Source organism: Leptidea sinapis, chromosome 39 (assembly GCF_905404315.1).
Source record: "Leptidea sinapis chromosome 39, ilLepSina1.1, whole genome shotgun sequence".
Classification (NCBI taxonomy): Eukaryota; Metazoa; Arthropoda; class Insecta; order Lepidoptera; family Pieridae; genus Leptidea; species Leptidea sinapis.
The window spans coordinates 2842335-2865610 of record NC_066303.1 but is presented as its reverse complement, the minus strand read 5'-3'; the positions used below and the strand labels follow the sequence as shown (position 1 = coordinate 2865610).

Genomic DNA, 23276 nt, shown 5'->3' with positions numbered 1-23276 from the left:
CAGATAAATATAATACGGGTAGAATGCTTGTGTGGCCTGGTGTACGGGCGTTCTTACGCCGAGTCTATAGAGAGTACTTAGACTTTGCTCAGATTTTACTTACGTAAAACTTAGGTGAGTATACGCTTAGCATAATCTTTCATTTCCATTGTATAATCATTTGACACCTTAAACGATTAATGTTAACACCAGGAACAGACATAAACTGATGATGCCTACTACTCGGCTAAGTCGAGTTAGAAAGTCTTTTGTGGGGCGATGTATATGCTTTTACAACAAGATCCCAGAAAATGTTCAAAACAAAAGTATTACGTTATTCAAAAGAATTGTTAAAAAACGTTTGTGTGGTAAAGGTTACTATAACATAAATGACTTTCTTAATGATACCACACATTGGGAATGGAGCGACCGCCCTCAGGCTATTAAATAATAAGTTTAATTGTACAATGTTACTTTGTTAATGTTACTTTAATTGTAAAACATATTTTCGATGAAAAAAAAGCCCGCTGAGTTTGTTGCGCCCATTCATCTCAGGCCTGAGGCATTCATTTTGGGATGGGTGGTAGTTTTTTGACTTTCAATAAGTGATTTTACATCCTATTTTGAATAAAAAAATTTGAATTTGAATTAAAAGACTTGAGACCCAATGCAAAAATCAAGCTCGCGTTTTATCACACTCAGCCAAGTTATACGTAAGTAAAAAGTACGTTCTATAAATGTCAGCCTTAGTCATTAGTGAGTCGGCCACAGTACTTTGTATTTCACGGAGTGATTGCAATCATTAAATGCATCATTTAGAGTGTCGTGATATGACAAAGTTCAGATTGTTTGGTCAAATGTCACTCGAGTATTGGAGACCGCTTTCTCTGCACTAAAGGTTATTGACGTAGAAAATATTATATTCATCATGTACCAGCGGGAGGCTCCTTTGCACAGGATGCCGGCTTGATTATGGGTACCAAATCGGCGCCTATTTCTGCCATGAAGCAGTAATGTGTAAACTCTACTGCTTCTACTTGCGTTCTAATTCTGAAGGGCGCCATAGCTACTGAAATTACTGGGCAAATGAGACTTTACATCTTATGTTTCAAGGTGACGAGCGCAATTGTAGTGCCGCTCAGAATTTTTGGGCTTTTCAAGAATCCTGAGCGTCACTTTGTAATGGGCAGGGCGCATCAATTACCATCAGCTAAACGTCCTGCTGTATAAAAATACTTTATATTTCGTTTCAAGCGGAAAAAGTCTTGAAAACTATATCTCTTACGGCTTTACAAATAAACTTGGTATGCATACCTGAGACTAAACCAAGAATATGCAAAATGTTTGACTATATCGCTGACAACACTGTCAATACAATGATAATTCTGAAGTAACCGAATGTCAAGTCTCCTTAACTCAGTAATTACACTAGCTACGTTGTCCTTAAAACTGAAATACAAATGGTGCTTGCACACAACTCTGTGGTACACACGATCTAACCTGCATCGTGTGATACGAGTAGTCCCATTGGTAAACGTCATATATTATATTATGCTGTCGACGACTTGTAAGTTTCGTTGGTAATGCTTTACTCCCAATGCAAGATCCCACCGCTCGATTCTGCTGGTACGTGTTTTTTTTGATTAAACTAATATTAAATGAATGCTAAGTAACTTAATAGTAAATATAAAACTTCAATTAGTATTTAATTAAAAAAACAGATAACTATAAATAATTAACAATAAAGTACCTGCAGAATCGAGCGGTGGGATATTGGAATATAAGCTATGACCTTTGTTTAACTATTATTAACACAGTATTAACGCGAATGCAGCCGATTCCGGTGCTGCACTCGTGCTCGGCGTCATGTATAAGAAGCCTGTCCTATCCATGTATATACAAATAGTTTATACAGTCTCTACTTCACTTATGATCGCCTGGTACAAGTGTTGCAGAGTGCGAGTAGACGTTTTACTTTCTCTGTCTCTCTCTCCCTCATGCAGAAGGAGAGGCAACAATTTTTCCTATACGCTTCTTACTGGTGAAACTAGGAGAGAGCTAGTATGGCTAAAGATTTTTCGTAACGTACGCTTTTTTTACTGGTTACTCGGGAGAGAGCTAAAGCTACTACTGAAGACTAACGTATAAGTAACGTAAGTCGGGAAAGAGCTAGCGACTAACGATTCAAAGTTGTTATTGTTAAGTTTAATCCAAAACTTCTTTTGTCCACCCATCAGTGTTAAAATCACGAACAAGTTTATTTCTTTCATACAATTCGACACATTTCCAAGAGAGACGTTATTCCAACAATATCGTCACATCTTTACGTAACGATGCTATTTCTGTACCGACCACGTTTTGTAACGACTTGTCTGCTCAATATTTTTGTCTTAATAGCATCTTGAATAGGTTTGGAGAAAAGGAGAATTTTGTCGATGGTTGTGACAGATTTTGCCACCAAATAATATTTTTTATAACAGGCGAAAAACGGGAAATATGTTCAGGTAATGGGGTGAGGCATCCAGCCATGGACGTCCGCATCACCATTTCGTATTAGTTTGAGAAAACTTATAGTCGGCAATCGATTCTACAAAGACGCGGCGCGAGTTCGAGAAGTTTCTCGAAAAAACGCGCAGTTGTAGAATGCCAGACGTCAACCTGATGTGGGTGGAATTTCGCATTTTTATATTATGTCCAACCTTATAAACTTATCAATACTGCGTGGAAATATTAGGATAGGTCGGGTCGACCTAGGCGGAAATGTACATCAACTGGCGGCTATGTTAAAAAGGGACAAAGTCAATAGTAGCAAAAGTAAGAGAGCGTGTATGGAAGGTTTGATGGTAATGGAAGAAGCGGGACAAGTATATTAGGTTCGCGGGAAGTGGAGGCCCGTAATGGCTGCCTCCGCCCTGGAAGACAACCGTGATTGTATGCCTGTATGGCGTAAAAACATCATTATGGATCAGTGGATCATTTAATTCATCTTTATCATCATGAGCCGGAAGACATCCACTGCTGGACAAAGGCCAACCGAAAGATCTCCATGACTATCGGTCCTGCAGTGCCGTCATCCGAAGTAATCCGGCGATCTTGATCAGACCATCGTTCCATCTTGTGGGGGCCATCCTACCACCGTACGAGGTACCGGAAAACGCATTTCCGGTACGTCGTATCCATTCGAGGACTTTACTACCCCAACGGCCATCTATCCGTTTAACTATGCTCTGCCGACTGCCACTTCTGTTTCGCAATAATTTGGACTGTTAAAACTTTGGCTCTCCTACGGATCTCCTCTCATTTCTGATTCGATTTCGCAGGGAAACTCCGAGTATACCCCTCTCCATTGCCCTCTGAGCAACCATGAGCATTCTCATCACGCCAATAGTTAGCGACGAAGACCACAACACATTGGTTGAAAACTTTCGTATATATATTTCGTATAAAATTCTCATGTCGCGGTGTTTATAGTTAAAACTCCTACGAAACACTTTAAACCTCCTTGGACCGATTCTCATGAAAGTTTGAGTGCATACTGGGTACTGCAATAATAATGCATACAACTTCAAATATTCTACGATCTACGATCAACAGTTACTTTTGTATCGCGATTTTAATATCGGCAATACAACGTTTGCTGGGTCAGCTAGTATATTATATATATATAAGAGTTTACCACGTATATAGTCACTCATCACGATATCTCTGGAACCATAGGGCGTAGAGACTTGAAATTCGGTAGAAATATTCCTTTCGCCGAGTAGAGATCAGCTAAGAACGGATCTAAAGAAATTCCATCCGCAAGAGTTTTTTTTTATAACAGAACAACGTCTGTCGGCTCCGCTAGTATCTCATAAGCATGTTGCTCCTACTTAAAAAAAATAACGTGATACTAACGAAGCAGTAGATTCTGACTTAATTACACCCAAACGCAAACCTATTTAAGGCGACACTAAATGCTAGCGACCTTGAGCGATATGAGTTCCCGGCTGCCGGCTTGCCATCTATGTAACAAAGCCAATATTTTCAAAATTCTTGCGTGGAAAACAAGTTATTTGTTTACAATCCTCGTTATTCACTACTAATCTGAATAAATGTACCTACACATAAAGTACATGCTATAAAAATAACTTTTGAGAGTAGTACTAAAAAAATGCGTCCTGCCATGCCAAAAAACTTGTTTAACTGCAAAGAAAAGTGGTAGTTCAAAAAGGCTCGGGAGTGTTAACTATAACCAACAGCAAGCATTAGCAACCTACAAACAAGACTTAAGGATATATGTAACAGGATAGTAGTAGGGATTCGCCGGTTCTGGCTCATAGTAGTGGGGATTCGCCGGTTCTGCCTCCCCGGTTCTGGCTCACTTGTTCGAGATGCCTACTTAAAAAAAAAAAAAAAAGTTTGGTGTCAAACTGGGGGTATTGATGTATTTCCGAGCGATTGCGCTGATCCGTTTTTCGATATCTATTATAGTTTCAAAGTTAGCTTTTAAAGTTAAACAGATCAATTCTCATTACTAATCAGTGGTAATTAACCTAATGATTGGTGAGCGACTCAATGTCGATTCTTTGAAAGTGATAGATGTAATTAGTAAATTACCTCTCACATTCGTTACTACGATTAAAACGACAGTTTTGTGTTGTGTTTATTATTAAGTTAACAGATGATATAAATAAAGTATATAATAAAACATCGTTGCAGATTGTATCATTTTAAAAATATTTGATGAAATCATTCAAACTCTTCTTATTAAACTTAAAGTATAGATACATTAAACAGTACTCTCAACACATGCTGCGGTAAATAAATTCTTTACTCTTGTAGTTTTGTAGATATACTTTCTGCAATTGCTTTGTAAAAACCTCAGCTGGAATCCCTGAGTTGGACGATCATATGAATTGAAGTATTGTCCAATACCCTGCTCACCAATGTGTATTGCAACCCAGTGAGAGCCTGGCTTATTTTCACTATCTACATTGCTGACAATATAACAGGGCGTTACAACGTATATCGACAATCGGTTTGCTGCGTAAAAATTATTTTGAATACTGAGATCAATTTTATTCAAATAATTCTGTATCTCGATTGTATTCGTATTACCTTAGAATAATGTATTTAAAAGTTATTGGATTACAACTTACAATAAAACAAAACATCATTTTAAGTACATATTTAATTTCAAAATTATAAGGCAATATAGTAGTAAATTTAACTAAAACGAATACACACCCTTACAAACAATCAATTCAAACAAAAAATCAATCAAACGATCAAACATAAACATAACTGCGGTAATCTACTGAAATATTATGATTTTTATCAATTTTATTGTACAAGAGCTTACTCAAAACGAACTTTGATTTATGAAATATGTAACTTGAGTTAAGTGATAAAGCTCTTTGTTATTTTCTTAATGTAACAAATTTTGAGATAAATAAAATACACTTTAGTTTCTGTGATTACTTCCTTTCACGAATATATCAACAATTCGACCATCAGATTTCCTCATCGGGTCATTAATTATTTTTAGTATTAGTTTAAGATTTTTCTTCCGCCAAACATATTATAGAGATCAGGTAGTTATATCTTGAAACTAATTGACATGGTTGAGATTGTATAAAGGTTTCATTTCATCAAAGCATCAGGTGATTTAGATACAATTTGTGTCACTGACACTATTCAAAAATATTATAAAATTATTTACGAAAACTGATTTTCCACACCCACACACAATGCACTCTCTACTACAAAAAGGGTTCATATAATATAATGAGACTATTTATTGTTAAACTACCATTTATTGATTATATTTAAATAGAACAATCTATAAGTAAAACAATATACAGTATCTACATCATAACTTACTCCACAAGTTATATATCTAAATAAAAGATGTATCTACTCTCATTCTTTTCAAAAAAATAATTCAAACTTAAAACTTATATACCATTTATTTTATTTTATTTTATGATGACTCCAAGCTAAGGTATCAATATAATTCGCTTAAATATACCGTTTGGTATGACAAACTAGATTTATTTATTCGTTAAGTGAAAATATTATGCTTTATTGACTTAAGTCTATGCATTGAACAATATTCATTCTTATTTTTAAATAGGCATTATTCATTTTGATATACTTACTTAGTAACACTTATAAAATTTGGAGTTGCACTTTCCCGCAACATCTTACACATATCTATCTAAGTCCTAGGAATTCATTAAATATGTTAACTTTGTTCCATCTTTAAAATAGCGTAACTATTATTATTTTATATATTGAGTTTTAGATAACAAAATATTTTTTCTGCATTGTCAGATGTTTCGAAACGCAAGTAAATCAGGTTTTATATCTCTTTTAAAATTTATACATTAAAATATAAGTATCAGTGTACAATAATTTTAATATATTTCGAAATTTATTTAACATATAGTTATAGTATAAGTCATCGTATTAGAGTTTTAGAAATATCCAATATACCTGCAATATACCAAATAAATATGTTTATTGAGGAACAATTTAGTCTTTTGTAATTGAACTGCAACCAATTTTCATTTTAAAATAGATAAATTTTGGAATTCTATCTTGGCAATTAAATAATACAGTGCAATTATACATTTACTCTTTTTTTCAATATTTTCCATTGTTATTTAAATATTTGAGGTATTCATTAATTTATAAGAATCTTTTCGAAATCAGATGTAGGTAGCTTGCATGTTTGTATTTAAATCTATGTAATTTTGTAACCATGCGCTTTGTTTGAATTTTAAAATTCTATGATTTTTTTTATAATGAGACGATTTATTGTTAAACTACCATTTATTGATTATATTTAAATATAAAAATTTATAAATAAAACAATATACATTACCTACATCATAACTTACTCCACAAGATATATATCTAATCTATTCTTTTCAAAAAAATAATTAAACTTTAAAACTTATATAATATTTATTTTATTTTATGATGACTCCAAGCTAAGGTATTAATATAATTTGCTTAGATATACCGTTTGGTATGACAAACTAGATTTATTTATTCGTTGAGTGAAAATATTATGCTTTATTGACGTAAATCTATGCATTGAACAATATTCATTCTTATTTTCAACATCTAATACGTATGTATTTAGATCTAAGTCCTAGGAATTCATTCAATATGTTAACTTTGTTTTCATCTTTCTAATTATCGTACCGTACTTCTTTCTATTGACTTTTGGGTAGCAAAAAAATTTTTCTGCAGTCAGAGGTTTTGAAACGCAAATGTAAATCAGGATTTATATCTGTATAAAATTTTTATATATTAAACTATCAGTATCAGTGTACAATAATTTTAATTTATTTCGAAACTAATTTAACTAGTGAAAGTCATCGCATTAGAGTTTTAGAAATTTTCAATATATAAAATCCCAACTAAATAGGTTTATTGAAGAACAATTTAGTTTTTCGTAATTGAACTGCAACCAAATTTTCATTTTAAAATAGATAAACTATGGAATTCTATCTTGGCAATTAAATCTTGTACAATTTTACATTTAATCTTTTTTCAATATTTTCCATTGTTCTTTATACATTGAGTTATTCATTAATTTATAAAAATCTTCGAAATCAGATGTAGGTAGCTTGTTTATGCATGTTTGTATTTAAATCTATGTAATATTTTAACCATGAGCTTTGTTTGAATTTTAAAATTCTATGAATATTTTGTTTTTTCTGTGGGTGTGTGTGTGTGAGACATTGCTTTAAATTTCTAAAGTAAATGACATATGTATTTTTATGACGAAGGTTTGGAACAAATTTTATGCTTTTTGTATCATCAATACTTACATTTTATATTCTCGGGGCATAAGGATAGGTCAGAATGTAAATCATGCTGTTCAATTGAATATTCTTGGTCTACTTCCAAAATAAAACCAAATTCAAAATCATCCGGAACATCAAAATTTGTAGGGACATCTACCCATTCAAAACCTTCTGTAGGAAGGAATGGAGATATAGCCCATCCGTAAAGGTTATTAGCATCAAAATAAGTTATAAACGACTTTCGTTTTTCTTTGTCCTGTTCTCGCATAGTCAAAGTCAAAGTTCTTAATTTGCCAGAAATATTCACAAGTAAAGTCGTTACAAATTTAAGAGTAGGCACATGTTTCGTCTTGAGAGACATGCAAATATTTCAGTGGTTTCTTTTTATAATATTGTAACCTATACTTAATTGTTTAAATTCGCTTTTTCATAACGATTCCTACATTGAGATATACAGTCTCAAATACCCGATCCAATAAAAGCTATTTGTTCAAAGCCCTAAAGTAATTCTAATTTAATTTTTGTGTATTTTAACTTGGGTTAAGTTGGGGTGCTATACCCCAACTTAACCCAAGCGCTGTATAATAATGTGCTGGATCTAGACCATATTATGTCTGTAAACATAGAGCTGGGAAATTTTCAAATACATATTTTGTTTAAAGTGAAACATTGATTTTAAGATATAAATCTGAATTATCTAACTTATAATCTTCATCGGAAATATGTGTGTCGGTAAATGTATTGTAAAATATATCACGATCATGGAGTTCTGAGAGTTTTAAGCAATCGTGTGGTGTTATAAATTCAAATGGATCAATTATTTTTTTCTAAGACGAAAAAAATTATTATTATTTGGAAAATTTAGTCTTAAATTTTGAAATTGTTCTTCCTTCAAATATTTGACAAGTTTGTCTAAACTGAATGGAAAAAAATTAAATGAATCAACATGTCAGTTGAATTTTACGATTATTTATTTTTATAGTTTTTGTGAATGCCTTGTATTTTTCTTACGTTTGTGGAATAATATCAATTTACTTTTACTATTATATATATATATATTAATATTACTTTTTCAATAGAATTTAATGCATGAACAACGGAAAAGATATTATTCAAATCATCTTACAAGTAACCTATATGAAAATAACGTAATGTAATTATATATTACTTTTAAAACGTCACAGTTAATGATCAGCTTTTTATAATAGAATAACTTCATATTAAATTAAGAGTAAGTAAATCTTACTAATTACAAACATTCGAATCACCAGAAATGTTTTTGAACTCTATCAAAAATGATATGATATATATTTGAGAAATCAGTTCGATTACAATTTTATACGTTAATGTCATGTTAAGTCTGCACACTGATTTTGTTCAAGAAAAAAAATATTTCTAATGAATCTTAATTACAAAGATGTAGTTGCACTATAACGTAGGGTGAGGATTAATTTATTCTCTTTTTAAAAATTACTTTTGATTTTTTAATTAGTGAGTTTCATCTTACAATAAGTACTCAATAACTAAGTTTGCGAAATATTTTGAATGAAAACGTAAATGTTGGAAATATTTTTGTGTCTCTCTAGACGAAACATGTGCCTACTCTTAAATTTGTAACGACTTTACTTGTGAATATTTCTGGCAAATTAAGAACTTTGACTTTGACTATGCGAGAACAGGACAAAGAAAAACGAAAGTCGTTTATCTTATTATAAGTTATAACTTATTTTGATGCTAATAACCTTTACGGATGGGCTATATCTCCATTCCTTCCTACAGAAGGTTTTGAATGGGTAGATGTCCCTACAAATTTTGATGTTCCGGATGATTTTGAATTTGGTTTTATTTTGGAAGTAGACCAAGAATATTCAATTGAACAGCATGATTTACATTCTGACCTATCCTTATGCCCCGAGAATATAAAATGTAAGTATTGATGATACAAAAAGCATAAAATTTGTTCCAAACCTTCGTCATAAAAATACATATGTCATTTACTTTAGAAATTTAAAGCAATGTCTCACACACACACACCCACAGAAAAAACAAAATATTCATAGAATTTTAAAATTCAAACAAAGCTCATGGTTAAAATATTACATAGATTTAAATACAAACATGCATAAACAAGCTACCTACATCTGATTTCGAAGATTTTTATAAATTAATGAATAACTCAATGTATAAAGAACAATGGAAAATATTGAAAAAAGATTAAATGTAAAATTGTACAAGATTTAATTGCCAAGATAGAATTCCATAGTTTATCTATTTTAAAATGAAAATTTGGTTGCAGTTCAATTACGAAAAACTAAATTGTTCTTCAATAAACCTATTTAGTTGGGATTTTATATATTGAAAATTTCTAAAACTCTAATGCGATGACTTTCACTAGTTAAATTAGTTTCGAAATAAATTAAAATTATTGTACACTGATACTGATAGTTTAATATATAAAAATTTTATACAGATATAAATCCTGATTTACATTTGCGTTTCAAAACCTCTGACTGCAGAAAAATTTTTTTGCTACCCAAAAGTCAATAGAAAGAAGTACGGTACGATAATTAGAAAGATGAAAACAAAGTTAACATATTGAATGAATTCCTAGGACTTAGATCTAAATACATACGTATTAGATGTTGAAAATAAGAATGAATATTGTTCAATGCATAGATTTACGTCAATAAAGCATAATATTTTCACTCAACGAATAAATAAATCTAGTTTGTCATACCAAACGGTATATCTAAGCAAATTATATTAATACCTTAGCTTGGAGTCATCATAAAATAAAATAAATATTATATAAGTTTTAAAGTTTAATTATTTTTTTGAAAAGAATAGATTAGATATATATCTTGTGGAGTAAGTTATGATGTAGGTAATGTATATTGTTTTATTTATAAATTTTTATATTTAAATATAATCAATAAATGGTAGTTTAACAATAAATCGTCTCATTATAAAAAAAATCATAGAATTTTAAAATTCAAACAAAGCGCATGGTTACAAAATTACATAGATTTAAATACAAACATGCAAGCTACCTACATCTGATTTCGAAGAGATTCTTATAAATTAATGAATACCTCAAATATTTAAATAACAATGGAAAATATTGAAAAAAAGAGTAAATGTATAATTGCACTGTATTATTTAATTGCCAAGATAGAATTCCAAAATTTATCTATTTTAAAATGAAAATTGGTTGCAGTTCAATTACAAAAGACTAAATTGTTCCTCAATAAACATATTTATTTGGTATATTGCAGGTATATTGGATATTTCTAAAACTCTAATACGATGACTTATACTATAACTATATGTTAAATAAATTTCGAAATATATTAAAATTATTGTACACTGATACTTATATTTTAATGTATAAATTTTAAAAGAGATATAAAACCTGATTTACTTGCGTTTCGAAACATCTGACAATGCAGAAAAAATATTTTGTTATCTAAAACTCAATATATAAAATAATAATAGTTACGCTATTTTAAAGATGGAACAAAGTTAACATATTTAATGAATTCCTAGGACTTAGATAGATATGTGTAAGATGTTGCGGGAAAGTGCAACTCCAAATTTTATAAGTGTTACTAAGTAAGTATATCAAAATGAATAATGCCTATTTAAAAATAAGAATGAATATTGTTCAATGCATAGACTTAAGTCAATAAAGCATAATATTTTCACTTAACGAATAAATAAATCTAGTTTGTCATACCAAACGGTATATTTAAGCGAATTATATTGATACCTTAGCTTGGAGTCATCATAAAATAAAATAAAATAAATGGTATATAAGTTTTAAGTTTGAATTATTTTTTTGAAAAGAATGAGAGTAGATACATCTTTTATTTAGATATATAACTTGTGGAGTAAGTTATGATGTAGATACTGTATATTGTTTTACTTATAGATTGTTCTATTTAAATATAATCAATAAATGGTAGTTTAACAATAAATAGTCTCATTATATTATATGAACCCTTTTTGTAGTAGAGAGTGCATTGTGTGTGGGTGTGGAAAATCAGTTTTCGTAAATAATTTTATAATATTTTTGAATAGTGTCAGTGACACAAATTGTATCTAAATCACCTGATGCTTTGATGAAATGAAACCTTTATACAATCTCAACCATGTCAATTAGTTTCAAGATATAACTACCTGATCTCTATAATATGTTTGGCGGAAGAAAAATCTTAAACTAATACTAAAAATAATTAATGACCCGATGAGGAAATCTGATGGTCGAATTGTTGATATATTCGTGAAAGGAAGTAATCACAGAAACTAAAGTGTATTTTATTTATCTCAAAATTTGTTACATTAAGAAAATAACAAAGAGCTTTATCACTTAACTCAAGTTACATATTTCATAAATCAAAGTTCGTTTTGAGTAAGCTCTTGTACAATAAAATTGATAAAAATCATAATATTTCAGTAGATTACCGCAGTTATGTTTATGTTTGATCGTTTGATTGATTTTTTGTTTGAATTGATTGTTTGTAAGGGTGTGTATTCGTTTTAGTTAAATTTACTACTATATTGCCTTATAATTTTGAAATTAAATATGTACTTAAAATGATGTTTTGTTTTATTGTAAGTTGTAATCCAATAACTTTTAAATACATTATTCTAAGGTAATACGAATACAATCGAGATACAGAATTATTTGAATAAAATTGATCTCAGTATTCAAAATAATTTTTACGCAGCAAACCGATTGTCGATATACGTTGTAACGCCCTGTTATATTGTCAGCAATGTAGATAGTGAAAATAAGCCAGGCTCTCACTGGGTTGCAATACACATTGGTGAGCAGGGTATTGGACAATACTTCAATTCATATGATCGTCCAACTCAGGGATTCCAGCTGAGGTTTTTACAAAGCAATTGCAGAAAGTATATCTACAAAACTACAAGAGTAAAGAATTTATTTACCGCAGCATGTGTTGAGAGTACTGTTTAATGTATCTATACTTTAAGTTTAATAAGAAGAGTTTGAATGATTTCATCAAATATTTTTAAAATGATACAATCTGCAACGATGTTTTATTATATACTTTATTTATATCATCTGTTAACTTAATAATAAACACAACACAAAACTGTCGTTTTAATCGTAGTAACGAATGTGAGAGGTAATTTACTAATTACATCTATCACTTTCAAAGAATCGACATTGAGTCGCTCACCAATCATTAGGTTAATTACCACTGATTAGTAATGAGAATTGATCTGTTTAACTTTAAAAGCTAACTTTGAAACTATAATAGATATCGAAAAACGGATCAGCGCAATCGCTCGGAAATACATCAATACCCCCAGTTTGACACCAAACTTTTTTTTTTTTTTTTAAGTAGGCATCTCGAACAAGTGAGCCAGAACCGGGGAGGCAGAACCGGCGAATCCCCACTACTATGAGCCAGAACCGGCGAATCCCTACTACTCAGGATTAAGTAATATTCATAGCTCGAAATGTTATATTTTCACCAGAAAACTTGTCTAAAACCCCATGTTTGCGTGTTTTCTGCTTACTCTTCGCCTTAAAAAGCAACATAATATAAATTTAATCACACACATACAATTTTATAACATCAGTTCTATGTCATCAGTAGAAATAGAAAAACTCTTTCATTATCAGTTTCAGATATCAAATATTGTAACTTCTTAATTTCTTGCTGCCTCCTTATATGTATATATATATATAATAATCCACAAATGTATTATACAATGCCTACTTCACTTATGATCGCCCGGTACAAGGTGAGAATAGACATAACGATTTTTCGTAACGTACCTACGCATTTTACTGGTGAACTTGGTGAGAGCTTCCCTTATGAGTACATAAAAAAAAGTTCCGTAGCAGCAAGTACCAAAAGTAGTTGTAGATCGTTGTAACTATGATCGATGTTTTAATAATAGTGTATTTTTTAAAATTAAGTTATTGATTAGTTAGATAAGTAAACATTGTAATTACGTACCTAAATGATGGGTTTTATATCGATCTGTATGCGAGCCCATATAGGCTTGTGATAGCTAAACAAGCTAATATATATTCCAGTTTGAAAAGAAATATTTCCGGCAAATTTTTATCAATTTGTGTGCCTCCTCGCGTAGTTGGACAAGGTGGTAGGAACGTCCTGTATTCAGCGTTCAAGGTTCCAAAGGTAAATTGCGGTTTTCGACTTATGAAGTATTAATAAAAATTCTAGTTCAAACCAATTCTCCGTGGAAGTTTGCATGGTAATGTTATCAAGTTTCAACAGTATAGTTCTTATAGTTTCGGAATAAAGTGGCTGTGACATACGGACAGACAGACAGCTACTAGACAGATCACCAGTGAGAGGCTCCTTTGCATAGGATGCCGGCTAGATTATGGGTACCACAACTGCGCCTATTTCTGCCGTGAAGCAGTATTGTGTAAGCATTACTGTGTTTCGGTTTGAAGGGCGCCGTAGTTAGTGAAATTACTGGGCAAATGAGACTTAACATCGCATGTCTCTCAAGGTGACGAGCGCAGTTGTAGTGCCGCTCAGAATTTTGGGGTTTTTCAAGAATCCTGAGCGACACTGCATTGTAATTGGCAGGGCGTATCAATTACCATCAGCTGAACGTCCTGCTCATCTCGTCCCTTATTTTCATAAAATAAAAGACAGACAGACATGACGAATCCATAAGGATTCCGTTTTTTGCCATTTGCCCACTGAACCCTAAACCATGAACAAAAATTTCTTTACGACAGTCGGTCATCAAAGTCTATTTCGAACATAGTCTACGTTCACAAGACACGATTGGAATAAAACTCAAGAGTATGAATACATGTGAAATGCCACTGCGTCGATCCGAAATAGATTGTGAAGACATTGGCCGCTGTGCTATTTATATACTTAAAGACAACTGATTAAAGCACATTGTTTTCAGATGCACGAACGAATAACATATTGAGATTTTCAAAACAAATAGATATTGCACAATGTTATTTTGAAATTATCAAAAAATAAATAAAAATATTAGTATAACTTATTAAATATTATTATTAAAACATTTTCTATGAAAATAAGAATGCCCAAATATAAGGTGCTCTTCAAAATAAATAAGCATATTTCTCTTTCGCTCAATCTTCAAAATCACTTTATTCATGTAGGTCACGGAAATGACACTTATGAATAACAAAAAAAAAAATTGTTTCTTATTGAATTTACCGCTACATCGTACAGGGTTGAGCTAATGAGAAGTAGCAAGAAACTCATTGCCACTCTTTTAAGTCAAGATTTACATTTTAATTGTTTTACGAATCATTTCAAATACAATATATGCAAAGTGACGCAACAAAAATGCTCAAATGTCAAAAACTGAAAGGGTTACACGAGTAAGTCAAAAAAAGAAAAAAAAATTAAATTAATACTTATAAACACAAGAGTATGTAGATGCATCAATCCACACATACCGTAAATAAATAGAGGCATTATGTTAGCATTTCATGAAATCTATATATATATCAAAATGAATTGCTGTTCGTTAGTCTCGCTAAAACTCGAGAACGGCTGGACCGATTTGGCTAATTTTGGTCTTGAATTATATGTGGAAGTCCAGAGAAGGTTTAAAAGGTGAATAAATAGGAAAATACTGCTAAATTAAATAAAAACAACAAATTTGCTTTTCCTTTGATGTGTCCATAAATAATTTCTATGAGAGAATTTATTGACGCACGGTTTGACCGTTCTGCTGTGAAACAATTTCATTACGACAGCAGTGTGCATATTTTACGAAGTAATTTTTGATGTTATGATATATATATATATATATTTAGATATATTATTGACAAAATTATATTAAAACATTATTTCATTTATTATATACAGAACAACGTCTGTCGGGTCAGCTTGTAAAATATATAATAAATCTCCCTCGACCATATTTTAGGGAAGGGAACGACCCGCTCCACGTCGCCGCCATTCTTATTATTAAATCGTTCGTTTCACGCCTCGCACCTCTCACTCTCCGCCACGGGTAGGACTGATACACATACTTTCACTAATAAGTATTTTCTATAATTTTTAGGAAAGTAAAATAATAACTTTTCAAATAAGGCCATTATTTGAAAAGTTATTACTTTTAATTTCTAGTACCAAAAAAATTTGGATAGGAAATGAGGATCACGTGATCGTAAAGATAACCGACCGGCCTGGCTCACTTGATATAATACTAAGCCGTCTTCGGTTGCGGATCTTTTGAGTGTGCGTGTTTTTCTTAATGTAAATATATAGTCCCGGGTATATCATTCAAGTCTGATTGACCGGTGACGAGACATCCTTGAATATTGGACTGCAGAGAAACGCCACATTTTAGGTATCTTATGGCTGATTTTTTATTGAATCTCACCGAATTGCTTTTGATCTGTCAAAAAGCACCTCGAAACACGCGGTAATATATTTTTTTAATTGAGATAAAGTGATGACACGACGACGTTCATCCGGTGATAAGTGATTGCAGTAACAATACCGCTCTACTTCTTGAAAAAGCCAAAATCTGACCAGCACTGCAAATATGCTCTTCACTTTGACACAAGATGTTAGTTGTTAAGTCTCGTTTAAATTAATTTCAATACTAATAGAGCTTGCACTTGCTTGACGGCAGAAGGTTTTCCACTAATGGTCTAATGACGTGATCTATATATATAAAAATGAATTAGTGTTCGTTAGTCTCGCTAAAACTCGACAACGGCTGGATCGATTTGGCTAATTTTGGTCTTGAATTATTTGTGAAAGTCCATAGAAGGTCTAAAAGGTGAATAAATATGAAAATGCTCGGAATTAAAAACAACAATAGTGTTTTTCTTTTGATGTGTCCCCCGTCGTTCAGAAATCAAATTGAAAGAATAGTTTAAAATGAATAACTATTTAGAATCTTTATATCTTTCTAACTTTCTCCGGAGGTAAGAAACAAATTTAATTTAGCTACTTATAGTTGGTAGATTTTATGTACGATTTAATATTTGGAACGTCTGAGAATCGGTCGTCATTTATTTTTTATATATCAAAAATTTTAATTATTGATTTTTTTCTTATTACTTTATATGGTAAAACAACGTATACTGGGTCAGCTAGTTATTAATAAACTAGTCTATGCAACGTCAAGCGATCGAGCTATTCACAAAGTACTACCGCAATACAATAATCAGACAGTACTTTAACTTCATACGAGAGCGCCCGAATTGACGCACGCACACATACACACGATGTACACGGCCGCTAAGCAATCTTGGGAAAACAAAACTATTGAGTGCCACGTCGTACGATGTCGAGACTCGTAGCTGTCCGAGATAAATTAGCCACCACCGCGCCGCGACTTTACGATTCGTCAATCTTTTTGTATGTACCACTACCAACCCTAGCGCTCCGGCCAGACATAGGTATTAATTTCAAAACCGCTGATTTACGCTACTGTACTGTTACTTGTATTGTGTTACTACTCTCGATTAAATGGTTCGAGCTGATACTGGGGTTCACCAATACCAGAAATGAAAGCCTTGACATGTGGCCAGATCTGCACTTGCGTTGCTCTCCGATACAAAGAGAGGCACTTAGAGAGAATATATCAGGGTTTGTTACAAATGGGTTCAGTAACGTAAAATTAGAGGTACTTTTTGTTGGTTAAACGCTCGGCAACTTATATACAATAAACGCAGTTTCCGTCTTGTTCGCTTATAAAAAATAAAACGTTCAGCTTCGTGAGTCACCTATATGGGCGCGTTATTGAAATCCTATGCGCGTGAACAGACGGCCCGTTGACTTTGAATACACAATATCTGTTTCGAGGTCACTGAACATACACTAGATGATCGATAATGATCTGCATTGGGTTCAGGGTTTTTAAAGCAGTAAATTATGGAACGAGCAAGTGAATCTCATATAACACGGCATCATCTGTTCGTAAGGCTCCATTTATATACTTCGATGGGATCCAGGACATGCAGGGATTGAAGGCAATGAATGCGCTAACGAACTTGCAATAATTCGTGATAAAAGCACTCAATTTGGCGATGAATCCTTCTATGGTGTCCCAACGAGCCTTATTAAATCAATCCTTTATACATCATGTTCATGAGAGTTTAATAAACTCTGGAGCAACATGGGTCTAATCCATTCCAAAACTCTAATCTAAGCCTTCAACAAAAGCAGGTTGCACATGAGGCGCTTTGGCTAAGCAGGGAAAATTACGGATTCTAATCAGGACACTAATGGGGCACAGCATAATAAACAAACACATCTTAATCTTAGGCCTCAGAGATTGCAGAGCGTATAGATTCTGTAATAGTGCAGATGAAATCCTACACATCCTCTCTGCTTTAATGCGTAAAAGTAGCATCGCTTTGGGAAGTGCAACTATTCAACCACCGGAGATACATCACCACTATTCATGAAAAGAATCAATCTTAGCAGTGACAGTGGCTATTAAAATAGATCACATTATCACAGTAAAACAGCACTGCTCCTAACTATAAAAAGCCGTTTTACAACCCATAACCATACATCTCTACTGGAGAGCACCTGTTATAATCAATAACATTACATCAATACATACATTTTGATCGAGAGAGATCGGAGATCTATAGAGCATATTTAGACTTTGCTCAGACTTTACTTACATAAAACTTAGCTGAGTGTGATAAAATGCAAACTTGATTTTTGCATTGGCTGTCTTAACTTAAGATCAGCATAATTATAGCTGTTCTGTTTCAGATGATCAAATGACTAAAAACTAAACCAAAGATTATTCTAAGCTTACACTTAGCTGAGTTTAACATAAGTAAAGTCTGAGGAAAGTCTTAGTAAGCTCTACAGATCACAGCCTAAGGGCATATCCTAGTTGTTCTTGTGAATATTATTAAAATAAGCATGTTTTCATTTTTTTCTATACTTTTAACAGAAACTATCTTATCTTTGGAGAATGCTAATTTGGATTAGCTCTATGATAAATATATTATCATTATCATACAATATAATGCTCGTGCCACTAGGCATACCTTAAGCATTCCACTGTGTTACCATTATCAAAACTTATTTATGAAACCCCTATTTTAAAATCATATAATTAACAATGAAAAAGTAAGCAAATGTATGATTACTTACAGAAATTAACAAGTTAATATAATAAGAGTAAGAATGTATAGCAAACTTATACTAGCAAAAAACTTTCAAGAAGTAGTCATTCATTTATTCATCCATAGTTCCTGTATCCCTGGGGGCAGCGGGCATCAACCATGCATCGCCATTGTGTTATTCAGAAGAATATTTCATAGTCTATTTATATTGAGAAGAAGTGCTAAAAGGTATAATTCATCAATAACTAGCTCACTCCAGCCATGGTTTACTGCGGCTCTTTATACAGCGGTGCTATTTCTTGGCACATTATAGCTAATTGTGAAAATATTCTCTAAATTCAATTGCTTAAAAAGCTTCAAAATATACAACATTATGCAATGTGATTTGGTTCTGAGTTACAAGAACTTTCTATCATCACAAATATCTAATATATAAAATTCTCATGTCATGGTGTTAAACTTTGAACTCCTCCGAAGCGGCTTGACCGATTCTCATGAAATTTTGAGTGCATATTGGGTAGGTCTGAGAATCGGACAACATCTATTTTACATCCCCCTAAATGTTAAGGGTGGTCCACACGATTTTTTTTTTAATTTTGATTTGTTTGTCAGCATTAAAAATACATACAACTTCAAATTTTCACCCATCTACAATCAACAGTTACTTTTGTATCGCGATTTTAATATCGGCAAATCGTTTGCTGGGTCAGCTAGTATTCATATGGTATTTTAAAACCTTTGAACCAATCTATTTGGCTTGACTTGATGCTGTTAACCTTTACGCAAGAGTTAGCAATAAGTAAAGTTTCTCATTGGAATTATGTGAATTGTATGGCTGGCAGTAACTAATAGATTTTCTTTATTTCTTAGTATAATAATGTAAACAATTGCTTTAAATAAACAACATATTTCATTCATTGTCTAGGTCATAGGTTCTCAACGTGGGCGATAACACCCCTTGTGGGCATTTGAGACTTTCGGGGGGGCAGTAGAAGACCCACGGAAAATTAGGGGCGCAGATGAGACGTGGGTAGATTAAAAAATATAGTCTAAAAAGGCAAAAAAATACACGAAAGTACTCTAGAAAAAAACATATTCTCAAAGTGGGTGGTGAGCAAAATAAGGTTGAGAAACTATAGTCTAGGTTCTTCATTACAAGTAAAACTATAAATTGTCATAAGCTTTATGGTTAAAACTGTGTTTTAATGGTTAATTATTATTTAAATACTTGTAACCGTACAAAGAGTATTTTATAAACCAGCTAGTTCTACACGAGTCCAAATTATATGTATGTAGATGGTAGACTATAACACTTGTGCAGTAGTGGTGTGTCATCATTTAGAAAATTTTAACTGTCAAAAGACTGTGATGAAGATAACATAAAATAGTTAAGGTAACAAACCAAAGAAAAAAATAGATTTTTTATTTATTTTTTTAAATTAAATCAGTACACTTAACTTATTGATATATCTTGCCAAACTTTAAAAGTTTTTTGGCAATTTAATGCGCTTAAAAAACATTTAATTATGTGTACATACTGAACTACTACTTACTTTAAACTAAACTATTAGGACTTACAACTAAACATCATTAGAATTATTAATATTAGATAAAAGGAAAGATTTACCAAATCTATATTATACTAAATTAGTATATAGCATTGTTGAATAACATTGAACAACATTCAGTGAGAGTTAAAAGGCATTTATTTTCTCAAAATTTAGTCCTTCAGAATTCTTTTTGATGTCATTTCTTATACTACTAGATACTACTACCGCTTCGGAAACAAATGGCGCTCTGAGAGAGAAGAAGCGGCGCAAGAAACTCTCCCAGCATTTTTTTTTATTGTTATTCAATGCTATTCAACAGCACATTTTTCATCTAAAATTTAACTGCATTTTTATTTAGTTTGGGAACACTTTTCAGCCACGCTATCTGTATATGACAAAATATATAACATTATCTGGATAACATTATAACAGGGTGTAACATTATCTGGATTCTGTCTCAAAGCCTTCAAGAGAACTAACACATCATAATGTAACTGAAATGAGAGGTAGAAACTAGTGTATGAATATTTTTATTGTTTTTGTCTCTATTTTGATCTATTATATCTTTTCTCCATGCTACAGCATCTCCTCAGACTTACTTCTTCAATGAAGATGATAACATCCTTGAGAGAACGGGTTTTCTCCCAGACATATAGGCTCTTTTTAGAGTTGTCATATAGTGTTTTGTACTTATCAAGACATGACTATGTATTGAAGACTCATTGAGCCCTATACTCTGTTACATAGGTTAAAAGTTAAGGCATTCATGGGCTATTTTCCACAGCTCTGTGTCAACTGTGCACTATGACGAGTGAACAACCATGGTTATGGTTTAATTAATTTACTTAAATGATGTGGTTGGGTCCATTTAGTATGCAGTATTGGCAATTTAATTGAGCCAGCTCTGCTAGCTCTTTCCAGAAGCTCAGAACATTCCTGGGATGTTCACAGATTTCTTGGAGTGATATATGTTATATGGAAACACATTAGGATGTGATTATTGGGGATCAGCACCTTTCAGATAAGAGGCAACCACTCTTAACCTTTAAGCCACACCACACCATACATTACATATTATATTCTAATAAAACAGAAATATCTAGATACTCATGTAATTATTTTTAATGTTAATGTTTAAACTAATCTTTAGATGGTGATGTAGGTATGTGCTTTAACAACAGGATCTTGGAAATTTAAGAAACACAATGTGATGTGAAATTAACTGTTATAAATGTCTGTGTTACTTAAGGTTGCAGTTACTACAGCATAAATTACTTTTTAAATGACACCACACTGAACAAATGGAGCAACCATTCCAATACTTTAGTGTATAAATTTCAGTGTAATTTTATTTAAAAAATAGTATCCCTCATGAGTTTCTTTGATGTTCTTCCCGCCCTGAGCCTGAGGCTTATCTTTTAAAATGGGTGTCAACATTCAAATAAATAAAAGAGTTGTATTGGGATGATTGCAGAACTCAAATCTTTAAATTTTCTTATATGATGGCTTTGTCATGATTTTCTTGGTAATAATTCTAGATTAATCACATAATATATTTCCTGCTAATGACCTCAGTTCCACTAAGCTACAGCAAAAATGGTCTACAATGATTCATCTTTGTGAGTCATACAGTAATCAATAAAATATCGTCACATAAATTATATTAATATATTGCTGGAATGATAAGATGCATGTCCTTGACATTGTCAGATCGTTAGCCCCGGGACTTACATCATTAGTTGACGCCCCATACGACGAATCACTCCAAAATCAACCTAATTGAGACTGCTAACAGAATACCATATATGGTCAAACAGAAAAGCGACTGCGCGACATTGCAGTCTAAAGTTCGATGCCCCCGCGGGGTTCCACAACGCGAATAATCATCAAAAACCGTTTCGAAAGACCGGTGGTCATTTATGGAATTCCAGTCGCTATGTTTCATGAAATTTAACACCATTCTGTTAGGACTACGATCTAGGTTAACCGCTTGGAAGTACGGGAGCAATTATCGTCTATGAGATAAATTCGGCATAAAACACGGCACGTGGCATAGAATCACTGAACGGTGACAATTATTTCTACGAAAAGGCGTGCAAAGTAAACGGGATTGTGCAAAATATGGCCGATGGCGGCACCGGCGACACGACGACAAAATACAATGAAATTGCGACGTTTTAGAGATTGACACTGTTTCCATTTCATTAACGACCACAAAACTGTACACACTGATAATTATTTTTTATCACTTACCATTTTTGAAGTAATACACGTAAAAAATCCACCAGTCACCACTTATTTCACCGACTACACGACTACGGCAACCGGAACGATACTGGACTAAAATGTTGGTACTACTTTACTTGATTACTTCGCGACGTCCAATGAGCGCATGTGTCAAAATTATTAGTGAGTCAACACAACTTCAAATTACACTTAAAATAGATAACGAAAAAAAATATAACACACGGAATATACGGTATAATCGTAAATATTTTTTTTATTTATCAATAATTATAAAATAAATATGTTTAAATTTCAGCCAGCCATAAACTGATAATATAAAGCATATATATCTTTTTAAAAATGACACACAAGGCGACAACTGATAAAATACAACAATCTCGTTTCCAGTTTGCAATGTCACTGTGGTTTTTCGAAATTTATTACATGTACAAAGGTACTTCTAGAAGAGCTGCGGTTGATAAGATAATACTTGAAGCATTTCAACATATTGTCATCTGAATTATTTTTTCGTTTGATTACGCTGTTGGGTGATTCATTGACGGCAATGCATCAACCAATCAGATATCAGAATTC

The 23276-nt window shown here is 32.3% G+C and overlaps 1 protein-coding gene across 1 annotated transcript in view; it reads right to left on the bottom strand.

Moving 5' to 3' along the window:
• Nucleotides 1–22877, bottom strand: part of LOC126976203 (cofilin/actin-depolymerizing factor homolog) — a 30994-nt gene extending 8117 nt beyond the window's left edge. Inside the window, exon 1 of the mRNA XM_050824457.1 lies at nt 22710–22877. Within this exon, the coding sequence (XP_050680414.1) occupies nt 22710–22712 (3 nt within the window). The 5' untranslated portion in view covers nt 22713–22877. The remainder of the gene's footprint in view (nt 1–22709) is intronic.
• Nucleotides 22878–23276: the final 399 nt, after the last annotated feature.